Here is a 21,274-nt window from a genome sequence, read left to right on the forward strand (position 1 = left end):
GACAGAGATCAGGCGCAGCACCAACGACTAGCTGCACGGGGCTGCTGGCTGGTGATTGCAGCAAAAATATCTTTAGCAAGACATGAAATTCATATACCATTTATTAAAAAAAAATGATAAGTAACCGTGACAAGACAATTATAAAAAGAACATTTTGAAAGAAAACTACGATTAAATCTACTTGCTAAATAACTAATAAAATATATTACAGCGGCAAGCACGAGGAATTCCACACCGCCAATTTCCTAACCCTGAGTTGCGATTAAATATTTTTAAGATGGAAAAACCCAGTCGCAGTTATTGCAATTGAGATATCGACAGAATGTTTTTGGGCATTTGAGAAATATATTTGTTACAAGCGTCCCGTCCCTGCTACGCGCGGGTAGCACTATGTCTATAATGACAAAAATTTGCCAATAACAAAAGAATATATACGAGAGATTGAGGTGGATATAGGGTATCACGAATATGAGGATGATTGTAAGACTATTTGTATTTTCAAAATACTAAAAAATACTTGCAAAAATAATTTATTAGTGAGATTAAAAATACACAAATAACAGGGTTGCTTTATACTAGAATTTTGTAATAAACAGGCTTAAACACATACTAACAAATTAATAAAAGGATGCAAAATGTAGCATGCAGGCTGGTTGAACGCTGTTCCATTTTCAAATATAGTGACGCATTTCCGATTCATAGTTTCAAATCACAGCGATTCTAAAGGAGTTTCACTTGAAAAATAATTGGAACCCATTGCTACCAGACTTAAGGCGATCACCCGCTGAGCTAATCCACTTCAATAAATTTATTAAATCACTCCAGCCGTTTTGGAAAACAGAACATACGTACACACATTTATTTAAATATAATAAAATAATGATATATGTTAAATTCATATCAAAAACAGTTTCATTTAGTTAAGAGTTATTCAGTTTAATATTTCCGTGTTTTAAAGGTAGACAACCAGTTGTATTTTACAACAGGTTCCATAACTTGCATTAGGGCACGAACCATAATCTTTTATTTAGTGCTTCACTTTTATGTACATCTGATGATTGTCGTCATCAGAGGAGGCTTTACTTATTGTGCAGGGTATGCGCTGCACACGGGCGCAGTGTGTTAGGGGGCCGAGCGCCGCTCGCGACATGTTCAAAGAGACATGCGTCGCTCGCGACACTGGCGCTCTTAAACAACCTGCTTCCGTACTAGGGTAGGCGAGCGGCTTCTTTACTTTACACGATAACTTTCGATTTAATATTATCAAATTTATTAAAGATTTACATTGTCTCCTAGGGGGTGTCGAGTAACTTCTTGCACACGGGCGGCACATGAGCTAAAGCCGCCTCTCGTCCATGAGGACATGAGTTGGGCTTCGGCTTACTCGTACTCCTCATCGTACTCGTTTGAGTCGATGTCTACGTCAACTTTTGAATCAGAAATGATAATTGCGTTTTCGGGACCACTTTTGGTCTTGAAGTGTATCTTCAGAACTCCTTGCGAATAAGTCCATTCCCCAGCTGGATCCACGTTGTAAGGCAAGGATAGCTCGTCCGAATAATTCTTATCCCTTCCATCTTTGTCTTTGTAGATAGCTTTTATCATCAGCGTGCCTGGTTTCGATTTTACCTCAATGTCCTTTAGTTCTACACCAAAATACATATCCACTTTGTAATCGGTGTCTGTCATTACAATAGATGATCCAGTTCTCGGAAATTCTCTCCGCTTTTTCTCTAATTTACGTTGGAGCTTGGCAATGTGGCGATTATATTTACTCACGTCCTTATTGAATTTATTCAAGATTTTGTCGTAGTTTCGGTTTAAAGAAGGTGAATTGTACTGAATTTGTTCATCGGGATACGAGTCCTGTTCCCACGTATGGGCTGCAACTGTACCCAGCAAAACCGAACATAGAACCACAAAGAACATTTTGCTACAAATCCTTGTTTACTTATGCCAATGATTCATCTTCTCAACTTATTTATATATGTACGTGAATCACAGAGGTTATCAGTTATCGCTTCAGTGTTAATTCTGCGAATAATTTTGTTTTATGTAAAGGAAATACCATAAAATTTTATCTTGTTCTTTAAGTTACAATGTATATTATTAATTTGCATTTAAACTTAGGTTTGAAGGATAATTCTTGTACAGTTTTTGATATCCTTTATACTCAATGCCTTTTGAAAAAAACGGGTAGAGTCAAATTCAATTATTCTAAGTCAATAAAATTATTCTGCCTAAACTTGACCAATAAGTTATAAAATCTCCACTTTACGGACTCCCGGACCTTGTTTTAGTAAATTTATGCCAAGCACATAATATAAATAAACAATAATCATAATATATTTCTGTAACAGTTATTGTTTGATAACTGATGTACGCAGCTCCATGCGCGTCAAATTACTTATCTGGGGCCGCATACAACTTTCTACAAGCGTTAGGGTTAATAGCAAACAAAAAACGTTCTTATGGCATAAAATGTAGTAGCGGCAAACTTATCGCTAGGACATTTCATTCTCATAAATTGTTTTTAAGCCTTTATGACTATAGAAAGGCATTTAGTCAACGGCCCCAGGTTTTAATAAATAAATCTGTATTTTTTTTTAGAGCTCTGTTGTGTCTTATCACCGGTGGTACCCTGCGAACGGTGTACAAGCGATCCCCCGGCTTAGCCACCACGGCAGTCCCTGTGAGGATTTGGTAGGACCTACCGTTATCAACGAGGGTGCCAACGGACGGTGCGCTGGCGACCCACGGCTATCCGGTCTCAGGGCCTGGGAGGAAGAAGGGAGGGGATAAGATGAAGGAAGAGTAGAGGAAGAAGAAGGAGCCATCCTAGGATAGTTGGAAGGGAGAGGGAGGAGAAATGCTCGTGAACTCTTATAGGCCTCCATGTGTATTTAGCAACCATGAGGTATACACACTGAACCGTGTGCCTAGGGTCGCGGCAAATGTATTCCCATGTATGGGCGTGCATTTGGTGTGGAGACCAAGCGCACAAGAATTTGCCTCGGGGTGGAAATCTGTAGATTAGGTACTTAAAAATGTATTAAATCATTCCAGCTTGGAGTCCTCAGGACATATTCGTACATTCATTTATTTAAATATAATAAAATAATGGCATGCGATGTATTAATATCATAACAAAAACAGTTTAATTCTATTAGTATTATATTTCCTTTTTACAGGTCGAGAACCAGTTGTATTTTTACAACAGGTTCCTTAACCTAACTTGCATTATCACACGAACCATAATCTTTTGTTTAGTGCTTCACCATTATGTACATCTGATCATTATCCTCATGTTGGGCTTCGGCTTACTCGTACTCCACATCGTACTCGTTTAAGTCATTGTCTACGTCAACTACTGAATCAGATATGACAACTGGGTTTTCGGGACCATTTTTTTTCTTGAAGTCTATCTTCAGAACTCCTTGCGAATAAGTCCATTTCCCAGCTGGATCAACGTTGTCAGGCAAGGATAGCTCGTCCGAATAATTCTTATCCCTTCCATCTTTGTCTTTGTAGATAGCATTTATCATCAGCGTGCCTGGTTTCGACTTTACCTCAATGTCCCTAAAATTCACATTAAAATACATCTTCAGTGCGTAACGGTTGTCGGTCACTTCAATATTTTTTCCAGTGTGCGGCATTTTTCTCCATAGTTTCTCTATTTCACGTTGAAGCTTGGCAATGCCGCGATCAAATTTATCCATGCTCCTATTGAATTCATTCCAAAATTTGTCGAAGTTCCGGTTCAAAGAAGGTGCATTGTACTGATTTTGTTCGTCGGGATACGAGTCCTGTTCCCACGTATGGGCTGCAACTGTACCCAGCAAAACCAAACATAGAACCGCAAAGAACATTTTGCTACAAATCCTTGTTTACTTATGCGAATGATTCATCTTCCCAACTTATTTATATATGTACGTGAATCACAGAGGTTATCAGTTATCGCTTCAGTCTTAATACTGCGAATAATTTTGCTTTATGTAAAAGAAATACCATAAAATTTTATCTTGTTCTTTAGGTTACAATGTATATTATTAATTTGCATTTAAACTTAGGTTTGAAGGATAATTCTTGTACAGTTTTTGATATCTTTTATAGTCAATGCCTTTTTAAAAGACGTAGAGTTAAATTTTATTATTTTAAATAAATAAAATTATTAACACGGTCGTTCTAATCGAAACACAGTTTTGATGGCCGATAAATAGTTAATTTTTTTATTCTTTAATCTCTTACCCTAAGCCTTACGAATAGAACGCGCGTTATTGCAAAAAAAACGATTTCGCCCCTAAAGGCAGAATAGGCCCCCTGACCTAATAAAAAAATAAGTATTATTTTTTTTAAAATAATAGCATCTAAATAAAAGAAAGGACTCTGGCTATTCGCTGTAACACCGAGTTCTTGAAACTCCTAAACTACACAAGACCGTAGTTCTGTTCCTGTCGCGTTCCCGGTTCTCTCGACCCTTCTAATGTCCCAGGCTGTATGCCGACTAACGGTAAAGGATATATAGTTCACGTCAACCCATAATCGTTGATATCTCCGTTCTCCCCCAGTGATCGTTCTGAACCGACGTTGGTAACCTGTTAGTGGGTTGCCCTCAGCATGGTCACTTAATTCAAATGGTTGCGAGGGTCTAAAGTGCTCGCTCGAAAGACCGAAATAAGCCGACCTTTGTCAGGCTGACAACCTTAAGACATGTCGAAAAAAGCAAATGGTAACCGGCTGAGCCAATCTGAAGATTACTTAAAAATTCATTAAATCACTCCAGCCGTTTTGGAGTCCTCAGGACACAGACGTACATTTTTTTTTAAATATAAAAAATTAATGACATGGGATTTATTCATTTCATAACAAAAACAGGCAGTTTCATTCTATTAGAATTATATTTCCTTTTTACAGGTCGAGAACCAGTTGTATTTTTACAACAGGTTCCTTAACATAACTTACATTAGTGGCACACGAACCATAATATTATGTAACTAAATAAATATTTTTTTTCATTATAAAATATCTCTCACATATTTTATAATGAAAAAAAATATTTATTTAAATATTTATGTATTATAAAATATGTGAGAGATATTTCATAATGAAAAAAAAAATTATTTAGTGTTTCACGTTTGTGTACATCTGATCATTATTCTCATGTTGCACTTCGGCTTGCCCCACATTGTGCCCGTATATATTATTATTGTCTACACTTATCACTGAATGCCAAACAACATTGGAGTTTTCGAAACTATTTTTGATCTTGAAGTCTATCTTCAGAACTCCTTGCGAATAAGTCCATTCTCCAGCTGGATCGACGTTATCAGGCAAGGAAAGCATCTCCAAATAATTCCTGTCCTTTCCATTTTGGTCTCTGTGGATGGCTTTTATCATCACCCAGCCTGGTTTCGACTTTACCTCAATGTCTTTGTCCTCGTAGCCATTAAGATAAACCTGCAGTATGTAATGGTTATTTGTTATCTCAATGGATGCTCCACTCTTCGGCATGTTTCTCTGCATGTTTTGTATGCCGCGTTGTAGCTCGTCCATGCCGCGATGAAATTCATCCATACCCTTATTGAAGTCATTCCAATATTGGTCGAAGTTTAGATTTAAAGAAGGTGCATTGTACTGATATTGTTGTTCGGGATACGCAGTTTGTTGCCACGTATAGGCTGCAGTTGTACCCAGCAAAAACAAACAGAGAATCACAAAGAACATTTTGTTACTCGTCCGTGTTTACTTCTGCGGAGGACTGATCCTCCCAACTTATTTATATACGCATCACAGAGGTTATCAGTTATCGTTTTGGTGTTAATTCTGCGAATTTGTTTTAATTAAACAGAATACAATTTTATCTTGTTCTTTAGGTAACAGCTCATAATGTATATTAATTTGCGTTTACACTTAGGTTCGAAGAATAATTATTGTACAGATGTTTTTTATTCTTTATAGTCAATCCCTTTTTAAAAAGTGGTAAAGGAAAAAGCAATTATTTTAAATGCATAAAATTATTTTTTTCTAAACTTGACCTACAATGTATAAAAACTCCACTTCATGGACTCTGGAATCTACCTCCTGTATCTTAGACGTAACGGAAACTTATAAATAAACAATAAAAAATATATTTTCTGTTATAGTTATTATAGATATATTACTTACCTAGAGCCGTAGAAAAGTTTCAATCAAATTTGTATCAACAATTCCAAAGTTAAGAACGTACAAAAACTTAACAATATAAAACAATAGCTTTAAACAATACATAACAATAAAAGCAATATATGACAATAGCTCTAAAAAATGTCTCAGATTCACCCATCTTATATAAGGTGAGAAGGTTAATATTTATACGGAATTCCCGCTTTGTTTATCAAACTGGAAATGCTTTGTATATCATCAAAACTGGTAGGTTTCTGCTACGTACAGTCCAGGGGCCCTATTCTCTATGCTGCATGTTATTTTGACTGTGATTTCACGTAGATAATATACTGGTGGTAGGTCTCTCATGTGAGAGTCCGCCTGGGTAGGGACCACCGGTTTGAAGGACATTGTAGGCAGTGTAACTACTGGACATAATAAGACTAACTCATGTTTCAGGATGGCGAGCGCAGGGGAATGCCAAACAATACTTTGTAATTCAAGGTGTTGGATGGTGTTTCTATTGTTTATCGGTGGTCGTATCATTTTCCTTCACGCGAACGATAAGCTCGTATCGTCATTCAAAGCAATAAAAAAAGATAACATAAATAGTTTATAATATTAGTGGTCGTACAGAAGTCGAAATTCGAACGATGATTTAATATTTTTGTAACATATACTCTTTTTCTATATCATGCCAAATGTCACACTCGTTTGTGCGAGCGACGTGCACGTTTTCTCTCAAATAATAATATATAGATGTTTCAACATTGTTATAACCAACTTCAAAAATAGGGAATGTTATCAATTCTAAGTGATTTTTTCTCTGATGTTTGGTACTTGAGAATTCAGTTATAACCGAAATAACTGGAATAATTATGTCGTCCATGTAAATGAAATTGCAAATTTTTCTTTCCCGTCACTTTTGACGCCTGTAAAGGCAAGGTGTTTTCTAGGGTGGACGCCGAAGTCCCTCGACCGCTCCTTGCTACGCCCATATCCCTTACATGTTAATGTGTGCGTACGGAATATATTTTTCGTTTTATTTCTAAGAGTATGACAGATTTGTTTTAAATATCATTGAAGTCACCTTTTTTTAATAAATATCTTAATAATAAATGGTTACTGAGTGTAACTCGTTTAATCGCCGCTAAAGTAAACATGGTCTATAGGTAACTTTAAATCCAAGATAGTAGGACGGTACCTATTTCTGAAGAGGAAAGATAAGACATCAATTTTCCTCCTCTTGACTCAGTAAACAAACGAAAAACGCAATAAGCACATAAACAATATCACGCCTTTATCCCCGAAGGGATAGGCAGAGCAACAATAAATAATAATAATATCAGCCCTGTATTATATAAAGACGATGTAACAAGAAATAAATTTAATTCTCTCAAAGCTAATAAAATTACACAACCTCAACTTATGATTAATACTGTTGATTCAGACTTCTCGTAGTCATTATTGTTAATAAGTATGGGTTATGTACGTTTTACATTGCACTTCAAAACACAATAAAATAGTAGTTAAACTTGACATAAAATAGTTGAGTCATGAACACTAACAATGAAGGAAAATAACAATTATCTATACTATTATATAAAGCTGAAGAGTTTGTTTGTTTGTTTGTTTGTTTGTTTGTTTGAACGCGCTAATCTCAGGAACTACCGGTCCAAACTGAAAAATTCTTTTTGCGTTGGATAGCCCTTTGTTCGTGGAGTGCTATAGGCTATATATCATCACGCTATACCCAATAGGAGCGGGGCAGTAATGGCTAATCTCAGGAACTACCGGTCCAAACTGAAAAATTATTTTTGCGTTGGATAGCCCTTTATTCGTGGAGTGCTATAGGCTATATATCATCACGCTATACCCAATAGGAGCGGGGCAGTAATGGTTAATCTCAGGAATTACCGGTTCAAACTGAAAAATTCTTTTTGCGTTGGATAGCTCTTTGTTCGTGGAGAGCTATAGGCTATATATCATCACGCTATATTCAATAGGAACGGAGCAGTAATGGCTAATCTCAGGAACTACCGATTCGAACTGAAAAAATATTTTTGTGTTGAATAGTCCTTTGTGGAGTGCTCAAAGTTATATATCATCACGCTATGACCAATAGGAGCGGAGCAGTAATGGCTAATCTCAGGAACTACCGGTTTCAACAGAAAAATTCGTTTTGTGTTGGATAGCCCTTTATTTGTGGACCGCTATAAGCTATATATCATCACGCTATGACCAATAGGAGCGGAGCAGTAATGGCTAATCTCAGGAACTACCGATTCGAACTGAAAAAATATTTTTGTGTTGAATAGTCCTTTGTGGAGTGCTCAAAGTTATATATCATCACGCTATGACCAATAGGAGCGGAGCAGTAATGGCTAATCTCAGGAACTACCGGTTTCAACAGAAAAATTCGTTTTGTGTTGGATAGCCCTTTATTTGTGGACCGCTATAAGCTATATATCATCACGCTATGACCAATAGGAGCGGAGCAGTAATGGCTAATCTCAGGAACTACCGGTTTGAACTGAAAAAATCTTTTTGTGTTGGATAGCCCTTTGTTCCTGGAGTGCTATAGGCTATATATCATCATGCTATAACCAATAGGAGCGGAGCAGTAATGAAACATGTTGCAAAAACGGGGAAAATTATGAGTTTTGAGAGCTTCCGTTGCCTGTGCTGCGTAAACGGTTAAAGTTATGCAACAATGATGTATGACGGGATTGTTTCACTTAAAAAGTTCTAAATAATATAACAAAGTCCCCCGCTGCATCTGTCTGCCTTAACGTGTTAAACTCAAAAACTACCTAACGTATTAAGATGAAATTTGGTATGGAGACAGTTTGAGACCCTGGGAAGAACATAGGCTCCCGGGAAACTACTATTTTTATAACGGAAAACTTTAGCCTGAAAAACTTTATAACGCGGGCGGAGCCGCGAGCAAAAGCTAGTAGTATTATAAAACTAGCATAAAGGAAGGAATCAGTGCTTTTGATATTTTGTTGCTGCATATCAATGACATTATGTTGTTGTTTGGAAACATTCATTATTATGCAGATTGCAGTACTGTTCATGGGCGCCATTGCTATTCGTCCCCTAATTCATGAGTGAACACTGTGAGGCATGAGGATCTTGTCAATGAGCTTAACCGGTCTTTCGACTTTATTTTTATATAGGGCTCCAGGAACCTGGTTGATTTCAATGCTAAGAAAACTCAGGTATGCATTGCGTTCACGAGCATAAGATCCTTGTTTTCTTTACTCCCCTTTCATTTAATTTTTATCCGTAGTGCCTTATAGTTATAAAGGATAGGGATATGATCCCTATCCTTGAGGTTAAAACGCCCACTTAGTTCATTATTTTGTCTCCCGCTTTGCTATGTAGGGACGTGGACAATTAATATTTCCGACTCCTCCCTATGTTTCTATTTGATTAGTCGTTGGGGGATAAAGACTAATTAGTTTTCCCTTAGGCTCGCCGAAGCCACTGCTCGGTGTCATAAAATGCGTGCCACTGCTGATTCTGGCTTACAGGAGTAGTAGTGGTGGGTGTGAGTATGGGAAAGTCGCCCTTATCTTCAGGGTTTTTTGATAGGGGCACAGTAAAGTGAGCCAACGGTACCTGATGATAATTGGATTGGGGTCCAGAATGTCAACTGACGAGAGATGATTATCCTCCGACAAACGATTGCTTATGTGGATCGAAAGATTCAATGGAACCGTTAGGTTCGAGTACTTTTAACGTCAGAAGTTGCAAAACCTTTGTCGATACATTTTGTGGGAAATGCGACACCAATTTCCTTCGAAACATGACTAAACGTTGTATCAACTATTTTGTTTCATTATTTAGTATTACTATTTAGTAATACAAATAAAAAATCGAAACAAATATAACTATATTAGCGATGTAAAGGTAGTCCGCCTCTATGGAGGAACAGATGGTTGCGATTCTCTATGAAAGGAGATCTCCAGTCAGGCAAATGCACCTGACCGTCCGCGGCTCCTTCGATGGTTGTTATTTAGAACGGGTACATATTATGCTGCGCGCAAATTCTGCTACCGCAAATTAACATTGCCTGATGCCATCTGGTGTTACATGGGCGTTATTTCTTAATTGTCAATGTCACTTTGACAGGAGCGGGTAGGCATTCTAATTATCTATTTCATGTTGTAGTCCCAGTAATGAAGAACAGATGGCGCTATATGTTAATTTTGCCGGCACAATTATTTCGCAAATGTTTGTACCTATGCACACGTGTTGGTGCTAAATAAATTACTTTTATTTCTTTCTTTTCTCTTTTCTTCCAATTCTTATTTTAACGTACGAGTCCGCTAGCATTTTGATTCCACACGGACGATGGCGATCACTCAATCTAACGACCCATTTGTTATTGCGGGCCTTTTACTAAAAAGGATTTGCTAAGGAGCTACGCAGCGCGCAGACGCACTTGTTGATACACTACTTTGAAACTAAAAGACACTCAAGGAAACACTCCAGTACTACGAAACACAATAATTGCTCAACTTTTTAATGCAACTGTCAGTATCTTAAGTTACTGCCAGATTTAGAGACGTCATTGAATTTTAAGAGAAAGAATCAAATTTAAAAAATATATATTATTTTTTAAATTTGATTCTTTGTTTTGAAGGTTTAAGAGTGTTAGCAAGGTAATTGAGTAAGCGACATTTTTTGAAAAATTGAGTACAGGTTAAAAAAACGGAGGAAACTGTACCGATTTCAAATATGTATAAAACTCAATGTTGTAAATAAAGATCGCTAAGTGTCATTTTGAATAAACTATCCCAATCTCAAACTTCATCCGATTCTAAGAACCAATCAAAATGAGGCATTTGTAAGCATATCAACATTTTTTTTTCTGATTGGTACATTTTTGAGACAGATCTAAAAGAGCACTTGGAAACGATTATTGAAAATGGTGTAAAGTATTTCTGTGCTTTCCGAGTCACGTTGGTTATCACACCTTTCCCTGACTCCGAGCTGCGACTGAGTAATTTAGGATGGAAAAACCCACTTACAAATATTTATGGCCTCATCCGGGATTCGAACCCAAGACCTCACCGCGGTAATTCCCACTCGAACGATATTATAACTACACTACCGAGGTAGTCGAGACCTCTTACAATTGTAGCTATTTTCAATATCTTTCAAAGGTTCAACTGGTATAGTAAAGGTCACACCAAGCCACACCTGTTCAACTTTGCTCTGAAAATGATAGCAGCCATCAACACGTAACGACTTGAGGTATGTAATGCACAAGCGACGTTGCCATCTTAATATAGGATATAAATTTCATCAGCAGTTAAATATAAGTTACAAATAGAAGGTCCGCTCCCCGGTACTGTACCGAAGCAATTATAATTATCAAACTATTAAAAGCAATTATCAGTTATGGCCGATTTAGTGCTTGCATCTGAACGCTATTTGACTTTTATGAATCAATTAAATCAATCATGATTAGTCTTCGCCATTACCTTAATTGCTTGGGCTGTTTATTTAACGCCGAGAGAATCTGATTTTTTGTTAGTTGCCTCCTGGGTTACAATAAACTCAAATATTAGTTGGCTTAGCAATGTTTGAGCCTAATTTACTATTATACTACTTGAATTAAGAGTTTACTTGTAAAATTTAAAAGAATTATTCGTAGGTCTCTTACATGTAAGAGTCCGCTTGGATAGTTACCACCGCAATGCCTATTACTGCCGCCAAGCAGCAGTGTGTAGTCACTTTTGTGTTCCGGTTTGAAGGAGATTATAGCCAGTGTAACTACTGGAAATAATAACATGTAACATCTCATGTCTCAAGAAGGCGAGCGCGGTGGACCTAATATCTCACCGTAGTAGAGGAGGCTCCTGCCCAGCAGTGGGACAGCACATATAATTATAGCAAAGAGCTTCGGTGGCGTGGTATCGCCTCCATATCTATTCAACTGTTCACTATTTATTCAAATAGTTTGAAGTGTTATGCACAAAGACCTCCCCTAAGAGTTATATAGCTCGAGTCGGGAGGTATCGTATACGATCTAAGTACATTGTTTAGATCTGTTTCGTTTGCATAGTAAACGATGAACCTCAGGGGCTTACCATGATAAAGGATAGACAGAATTGTTAAAAATGTTATGTAGAGAGCTTGGCGTTAGGTAGAGACATGTAAATCTTGGTCCAATTTCCTGTAATTTAAAAATCAGGATCTTTAAGGTATGGTATATGTTCTAATTTTTTAACAACTCATTAACGTAGAAAATGGCTGAAGTAATTAGATTTTTAGTATTTATTGAAATAAAATTATTTTACGGATTCTATCGCGGTTCTTTGTATTATAATTTTCTCCCGATATTTCGAAAACTTTCCAGCCTTTGCGGTCACGCGGTGGACTGAGGAGTAGGTCATCCGAAAAGTCAAAGTGACAATGCTACCTACATTTTACAATTCTACATTATTTTAAATTTTTAGCTGTTGACGGTCCGATCTTTGTAGAATAAGCTCACAGTGTCTTGAAGTTTAGCAGCCGATCTTTTGGGTTCCGATTTAATTAAATGTAGAACAGGATCCTAAGCTTGTGCAAGCTTTCAAGCATCTTATTTATTCAAATTCGTGTATGACCATGGGAGGCAGGAAGTGTTTATAAATTTGTTACGTGACATTACACCACTATGACACTGGAAAAGTAATTTAAACTTTTAGGCACATATTGAAGTGGTATTTCTCAATAACTTGACGGCATCTCCGAGTTTTAAATGAAAAACGAATAGCATTCATTTAGATATGCGAAAACTCTATTTCAAATAGGCATTTTGTCAATTTATTCTTAATGAGACTCAGGACATACTCAAACAAATATTTTTGCAAATAAAAAATATTTGATCTTTAATAACTGCCTCGATGGAGTAGTTGTATCGTGTGTGCGTTATAACTTCCGATCTGAGGTCTCGGGTTACATTCCCGGGTCGCGCAAAGTGATATAAAATTTCTTTTCTTAGAATCCGCCTAAATTCGTGATATGATGATAGGTTCTCCTTATAACATGGAACACATACAGCGTAAAGTGGGTGAACTAGTTGCGTCTCTGCTTACTCTAATGATAACGGACGAGTGTATAAAAAAAATTAAGCGCATAAAGTAATAAAACAGAATCAAATAGACAACTGAATATCCATGTGGATGTGATATTACGATCCGGTTACATCCGGATATGAGTCAATTTGCGATACTGCTCCGGGTACCGGCGCCGATCGCTGTCATATCCGACTGTAATTACTGGCACAGGATAGAGCATAGACTATTGATAAATTAGACTAAGTTATGCTAGTGTTCGACTACTTTAAAACAACATTCGAGGATTGTTTTCTGTTACAGCTGTTCAAACTACTTTTAAATAATTGTGGATTGTTTTCTGTTAGAGCTGGACTTTTCTATGAATAAAAAATATGTGGATTGATTCATACATATTTGTGTCAGATATAGATAGATCTTGGCGTGTTTTTTCGTCAACAGTAAGGTATAATTCAGTTCAGTTTAATTGCCTGTTATTGATTTTTATTTTATGTTATTAGTTATTAATTTATTTTTGTATACTTTGTGGGTTGTTAAATTTTAGCATAATAATATTTATAATAATATAAGCCCCGTATTATATATATACTGTCCCACTGTTGGGCACGGGCCTCCTCAGCTGGCCCAGTGCGGATTGGTAGACTTCACATACCCTCGAAAATTCCTGTAGAGAATTTCTCAGGTATGCAGGTTTCCTCACGATGTTTTCCTTCACCGTTAAAGCAAGCGATAATTCACAAAGAATACTCTCATATTTTTTTTTAGAAGTCAGAGTTGTTTGCCCTTGGGATTTGAATCTGCGGTCAATCGTCTCGGCAGTCCGTTCCACAACCAACTAGGCTATAGCCGCTCTAATTTTTAATTATTTTTTGCATAACTAAATCCAATTACGCATAGGTGGTTATGCTAGAGTTTTCAGCTTTATTTATACGGATACTGCAAAAACCTCACTGGTGATGGTGATAAGTGGAGTAGTGTTCGGATGTGTCGAAAGACAAGAGATGTTGACCCCTCGCTCATCGACGCAATTATGCCGGCTTTGAAACCAAATATATATAGAATGATCCCGAAATGCGTCACACGTATGAGGGCAGCTATGGCGGGTATAACGCATGCCGTCGGCGCGTATGTATTACATTATTCGTAAAGACTTTACTTTAGATTTTTCATGAACTGTAAATGTATATAATTGCCAAATAATTTTAGCAATTTTAGCTAAAATAACAGTAACTTTGAATGATACTGTTGAATAAGAAAATACTATTAGGCTCTTATTATTTGACGTAATAAAGTGCCAAAAAAGTAATTAATTATAATTTATAATTAGCTAGGTTTTGATCTCATAAGGCAAGTAGCAGGCCCTGAATGGACCCGTTTAGCCAAAGATCGAGTCTCATGGAAATCCTTAATCCAGGAGGCCTTTGTTGTAGGACAAGCTGTTGCTAAAAAGAAACCGACTGCCGATATTAAGTAATAGTATTGTCAAAAAAATATATATAAAAAAAACATTCACGTCGAATTGATAACCTCCTCCTTTTTTTGAAGTCGGTTAACAAGTAATAAGTTAAAAGATACCTATTGTAATTAGCAGTAACAGCAATAAATGCTTATTTTATTTATTTATTTATTTTTAGGTTTTGATTCCGGCTTCGACCGTGTTAACCGTTCCCAGGATAAAAAGTGAGCTACAGCATCCAGTAATGTAGCTCTCTATTAGTGAAAGAATTTTCTAATAATTTTTAAGTTTCAAATAATATTTCATTTCCTATTTTAACCCCTTAATCAACAAATTTCCAAAAAACCTTAATTCCTACTTACGCCATTTAAGTAACCATTATTTCAATTTATGCTTCTAGTCCCTGTGGCATTAGCTGTGCGCCGATCTGTCAATCAGATTTTTTTTTATATTATATCACGTCATAGTTTGCGAAGGTGTTGTAAGAGATTATGTAATCGATTAAAAATTATGTCATGTATCCCATCCCTACACAACTCTCTCTCTAGTTCCGGTGTTCAGCCATGTAACATGTCTGTACAATAATATAATTTTAATGTGCATTAATCACAATAAACAAATAAGTATTAAGAAGCCTATCATTATTTTATAGGTGTTAATGTGTTAAATTCGATTACGTCTGTAAACAATGAGCTATTGTATCGCAAACACGGCAATAGATCCTCAATAGATGTTATCTCGAAAGCTAGCCGGCAATACCGGTGATTTATTGGACTTATCCGGACATCGGTAACTTCGACGTCTTTCCGCAGATGTAATCTGACGTCACGATAATAGTTTCACTTTATATTGAAGATTGACTGTTTGATGTATTGTTTGCTTTGATCTAGTAACAATTGCGAGGAGTGAGGTTTGATTAGCAGGCTAAGGAACAATTTGCATGGGATTTTGGAAGAGGCCTTTTTTTGAGGATTTTTTTTTCATGGGATTGGGAAGAGGCCTGCATCAGGCCAGCGCTTATTCGTAAAAGAAACATAATTTTCACACGCGTCAATAATTGTAGACACCCCATATGATGGCGGCATAAGAGTTTCATCATAAAAGAAGCCAAATCCTTTTCCACATGCGTCAATAATTGGATAGCCCCCATATTATATGGGGGCTATCCAATATTATAACAGCGACATAAGGGCAGAAGGTGTTGGTTGCGCAGTGCGAAGTACGAGATTCGGTTTTGAGACCAAAAATACATGTAGGTAGTGTAATAAATAAATACAGTACCTAATCATATAATATCAATAATAAAATAAAAGTAGCTCTGTATTATATATTGCGTTTGCTGAGCACGGGCCTCTCTACTACTGAGAGGATTTTGGCTACTACGCTGGCTTAGTATGGGTTGGCAGACTTCACATATCTTCGAAATAATTTTTTAAGCATTCGCAGGTATGTAGGTTTCCTGACCTTTACCGTTAAGTAAATTATGGATAATGCACACATAAATTCAAAAAGTCAGAAGTGTGTCTTGGATTATGAACATGTGGACATCCGTCTCAGCAAAGCGTTACATTCCAGAAGCGGCCTTTGTGGGAGGCGAAGCGGAGTCATCAGCCCGGAGTCTGGAATTTGTGCCCGATATGGCGATAGGCTCGTCCCCTACCACATCATGGGACGGAACAAACTTGGCGAGAAGTCTGTGACCTTACGCCTCTGCATATCCCTTCGGAGATAAATGTGAGATGTTTGTGTATATATCCCTGAAAGGATAGGCAGTTATGCAAGTAGTACTTCTTGATCAAATTTTAGGCACATTATATTTTGTCGACTGAATAAAGTTCCAAAATTTACGTTGATTTGCATACTTATTCGTAAACTTACACGCGGTGTCTTCCGCAAAAAGCTACTTTTTATACTATAAAACACGACTTGAGTATTAACCGCACGCGAGCGCAGTTTAATCTCGTTCCAAAGGTAACGTTACCCACGAAACGGTGTTAATCTTGCACAGACGGGCTGTTAACTCTAACTGACGTATTTCACAATTACAAAGAATACAGTGGAGAATAAATGTAGAAGGTAACTAATTGCTTGCCGGGTTTAGTGTTGCAGGATATTGAGGTAGTAATATAGTTTGCTTGTGGTAGGATATATTTTATATCCGCCTGGATACAAACCATTGTACACAAGGTGTTAACGCCTTCCATAATTTATTTATTTATTTGGGAAAATAAAATTGTTACAATAAAATGTAACTTAACAGCGTAACTAAATATAAATTAAATGAACTAATGTAACAACCACAGCAATTTCCACGTATTATAAAGAATATTATAAATACATATTATAACCGTATTATATGTATTTATAATATTATATTATATTATTATTATAATGGCCCATAAGTGTGTCACGTTTCGGAATCGGCCTGTTTAACCGGTTCCAATAGGCCGGCATAATTTTGTCGACTGTCTGATAATCATCTCTCGTCAGTTAACAGTCTGGACCCTACTGCAATATCAGGTTCAATGGGGTAATTCGTCATGAAATGGCCAGCTCGCTCGGAGTCATGCCACTCTCATATCACGAAGTAACACTTGCTATAGCTGGTACATGTGGTAATATTTTCGGAGTCAAGAAAGCCGAAGGTGATGCATCTGTTTCTTTAGTATTTTGGATGTTTACATGAGGTGACCCAGGCATGGTTTGCTCGGCCCATATTTAAAAAAACAAATTTTTATATTCAAATACAAAGTATTAACTAACTGTTTACAAGTTATAGACGAAACGCTGGACCATATCGTAGGTTCAAATGCGAATTGACTTAAGCGACATTTCTTTTAATTTGTAACTAGGTTCAAAAGACACGGAAAAAACGTGCTGATTTTATATATGTATGAATAGCGCCGCAAAAAAAATTTTGCTTAAGTCAATTAGACTTTTAATCATTGATATTAATTTTGTGTCGCTCTTACATTAAAATAAATATTTTATATATATAAAAATGAATCTCTATTTCCCTTGGTCATCGCATCACGCGTGAATGGTTGGGCCGACTTCACTATTTTTTCTTTTGAAAGAAAAGGTTCTTATGAAAGAAAAAATTCAATTGCGCGGAAAATTTGAAAATTTAAGAATACTTAACGACACTATTAACTTTACATAACCGTCAGCGATTGACAGAAAGCGCGCTGCAAATTCATAGTTAAGACGGGACAACGTCTGTCGGATCACCTAGTTTTATAATATATTTCCCATACATCCAGTTTCCATCCACAGTCTAAGCAATTTACATTTAGCTATTTCGGCGCCAGTTTTATGCCAAGGTTTAGAAAAGCTAACGTTCCGGTGTCACAGCTTTAGTTCAAAGCTATCGCGTGCCTTTGTGCATGTTAAACAAGCTTACTTCACTTGAGCAAACAACGAGCTTTTAGGGTTCCGTTGTCTATGGCGAGACCGGAAGCCTTACGTAACCAATGTCCGGTTGGAATGGTATTGAGTTTCCAACATATTTCACGCTATATGGACCAGGGGGTGGTCAGATATGTTGTCATAGATAAAAGTAAATGTAAATAGATAAATGTAAATGGGCCTATTTCCGTCTTCGCCTTAATTTAAAAGTCTCTTTGTCACTTTATTTGGGTAATAAAAACCCGAATTAATATGTCCGGGATAAAAAGTAGCCTATAATATCTTCATACACTTGATCTCTAAGCTATATAGCATCAAAATAATGCACTTGGTCTGTACTTTATTGCATTAAATCCTTTTAATAAACTTATTTTCACACTTTTCCTTCCTAGTAAACACAGCACACAAATTTAAAGGTTTTAAATAATTGATTTTCTAACATTATTTTGTAACTAAGACTACACTAATAACTATCGTTATTTCCTATTTACAACTCACAATAACCCCTATCGTAATACCAAGATAAATGTTTAAGTAGGCCATCAGGCAGCCAAAAGTACGCGCGCATCAAAAGCGATTTGTCTGAGTGACAGATAGTCCCAAGATATCAGAGACAAATGGGACGAGCTGCCATCGACGGCTCTACAAAACATTTGAGGGAAACTACTTAACTATGCGCGATTTCTAGTTCAACTATAATATAAAGCAGCCATAGTCTAGTTGGGTGTGGAACGGCCTGTCGAGACGAGTGTTCAAATCCCAAGGGCACACTCTGACTTTTCTAAATTTATGTGTGCATTCTTTGTGAATTATCACTCGCTTTCGGTGAAGGAAAACATCGTGAGAAAACATGCATACTTGAGAAGTTTTTTATAGGAATTTTTAGGGTGTGTGAAGTCTACCAATCCGCATTAGGCCAGCGTGGTGGACTAAGGCCTAATCCCTCTCAGTAGTAGTGGAGGCCCGTGCCCAGCACTGTCGGTATAATACAGGGCTGATATTATTTAAACAAAAATGTAGACTACTTTGATGGCGTAGTCGTAGGCGTAGTGCGTGCTCGGTACGACACTGCTCTGTTGTCTCGGTTCAAATTCCAGGTCTGGAATGGTGATATTGGAATTTTGTATTAAGTCTTTAGTCTCGCCATCACATCATGGGACGGAATATACCTGGTTACAGCTCTGCGTACCACTTCAGGCATAAAAGTGTTGTGTATTTCTTTTCTTTTAATGTCTTTCAATTAGAATCAATTCATTTTTTTATTGCGAAGTCTTAATTAGAAAGCCATACAATGACAGAGTACTAATGCGTTTTGTATGGTGAGATGGATGCGGAGATTTAATACATTCCCTCGCTTTTCTAATTCCTACTCCATTATTACCGTCTTGCTGGTGGTAGGATATATTTTATATCCGCCCGGATAGCGACCACCGTACTTGTTTTAAAACCCGCCATAGTAACCCACGTAAGTGTCGCGTTCCGGGATCAGCCTGTGTATATCCGGTTCCAACAGGCCGACATAATTGTGTCGACTGCCGAGGGGTAAGTATCTCTCGGCGGTCGACATTCTATTTGACCCCACTCCACTTACCATCAGGTGCAATGGCGTCACTTTTTCATGCACGAATAAAATAAAACGTATGTAATCTTCACTTATTTATCAGCATAAGCCATAAAAAATTATAATCAAAAATACTCCTCAAGAAATCTCGAGATGCATAACACATAGGGTGCACGCGGGTCAGAACAGTTAATTTTAACTGTTAACTTAAACGGGTAGTTTGCGGCGCGGTAATTAGCCCTCTTAGTTATCTCTCGCGGATTCATATCTGCAAGTTATCGGCGGACGCGGTTATGATTTTTTTTAATACTTTGAATGTTGAGACCATCTTGCCGTACGCCTGGGGCCTTATTCACTATCCCGCACGTTATTTTGACAGTGTGTAACAAGCACGTAACATAACGCATCATGTTCAGGACTATAGAAATTTGGCTTACGGAATACCATTCCACGCACATTTCTCGAAGATAACATGACACGGCCGCGTTACGCGTTTACACTATCATACAGAATAAGGGCCCTGATTGTCAGCGATGCGACCGCCCATATACAGTAGAAACACCATCCAACACATTGAATTACAATGTATTGTTTGGTATTCCACTGCGCTCGCTATCTTGAGACATGAGTAAGTCTTATTATGTCCAGTAGTTATACTAGCTACAATATTCTTCAAACCGGAACACAAAAGTGACAACACACTGCTGCTTGGTGGCAGAAATAGACATTGCAGTGGTACCTACCAAGGTGGATTCTCACATATGAGAGAACTATCACCAGCAAATAATTCTTATTACAAGGCAGATGTGATTGATGGACATCCCCTACTAGAACAGCGTTATGTAGGCCTAAATACTATGGGCAGAAGAGGCTTGGACCAAGTAGTAGTACAGGTTACACTGGTGCAGGATCCATTGGACACAAATTCCAGACTTCGGGTTGATACTGAGCAGAAGAATCAATATTGTCTACTCGACCTGGGAATCGAACCTGAAACCTCAGCACGTCAATACAATCAAACCATCGAAGGATCTACTATAACATTAACAGTCTAAATCCTATGCTTTACACCACACACCGCAAACATTATGAATATGCATTGCATTTTGAATGCAGCTACCGTAAAATCAACAACTGTTATTACAGCCTCTATTTCCTTACCCATAGAGTTCGGAATATCGGCACGTGTCATGTAAACTTCATTATCGTGTAGGGCGCTTTACTTGTATTGACCCAGTTTATCGAATTTTAATTTGTCACGTGTTGAGTGCCAAATGAGACGCCATTTTGGTGTGTTTGCGTGTTAATAAGGTTTGTTTTTGTTTGTTAGGGTTTCCGAACGACCTTCGATAGAGCTTAAACGCTTTGTGAAGTAGAATTAACGTGATAGTGGCTCGAATATAAAAAATAATCATTATATTAACGGACTAGTTTAAAAGTAGGGCTTTGACTATAATGATATCTTATGGTTAGGTCAATGTTATGACATTGAAATAAAACTATTTTACGGATTTTTCGGAGTTTTTATATGATAGTTTACCGACATTTCGTAGAATTTGCAGCCTTATTGGTCACGGGGGACTGAGGTGTTGCTCGTCCGAAAAGTCAGTTTCAATATCTACATACATTTTA

At 37.2% G+C, this 21,274-nt stretch overlaps 3 protein-coding genes across 3 annotated transcripts; all 3 read right to left on the bottom strand.

The window, feature by feature from the left end:
* Positions 1–517: 517 nt before the first annotated feature.
* Positions 518–2,183, bottom strand: LOC115449551. The gene has a single exon (XM_030177406.2). It carries the CDS (start codon positions 1,927–1,929, stop codon positions 1,381–1,383), a length of 549 nt encoding a protein of 182 aa, XP_030033266.2. The 5' UTR covers positions 1,930–2,183; the 3' UTR covers positions 518–1,380.
* Positions 2,184–3,320: 1,137 nt separating this feature from the next.
* LOC115449545 lies at positions 3,321–3,869 on the bottom strand. Its single transcript, XM_030177397.2, has one exon. It carries the CDS (start codon positions 3,867–3,869, stop codon positions 3,321–3,323), a length of 549 nt encoding a protein of 182 aa, XP_030033257.2.
* A 1,252-nt stretch (positions 3,870–5,121) lies between these two features.
* Positions 5,122–5,574, bottom strand: LOC115449544. Its single transcript, XM_030177396.2, has one exon. The coding sequence runs from the start codon at positions 5,572–5,574 to the stop codon at positions 5,122–5,124; it is 453 nt and encodes a 150-aa protein (XP_030033256.2).
* Between the last annotated feature and the right edge of the window lie 15,700 nt (positions 5,575–21,274).

The sequence above is a fragment of the Manduca sexta genome, chromosome 15, assembly GCF_014839805.1.
Source record: "Manduca sexta isolate Smith_Timp_Sample1 chromosome 15, JHU_Msex_v1.0, whole genome shotgun sequence".
NCBI lineage: Eukaryota > Metazoa > Arthropoda > Insecta > Lepidoptera > Sphingidae > Manduca > Manduca sexta.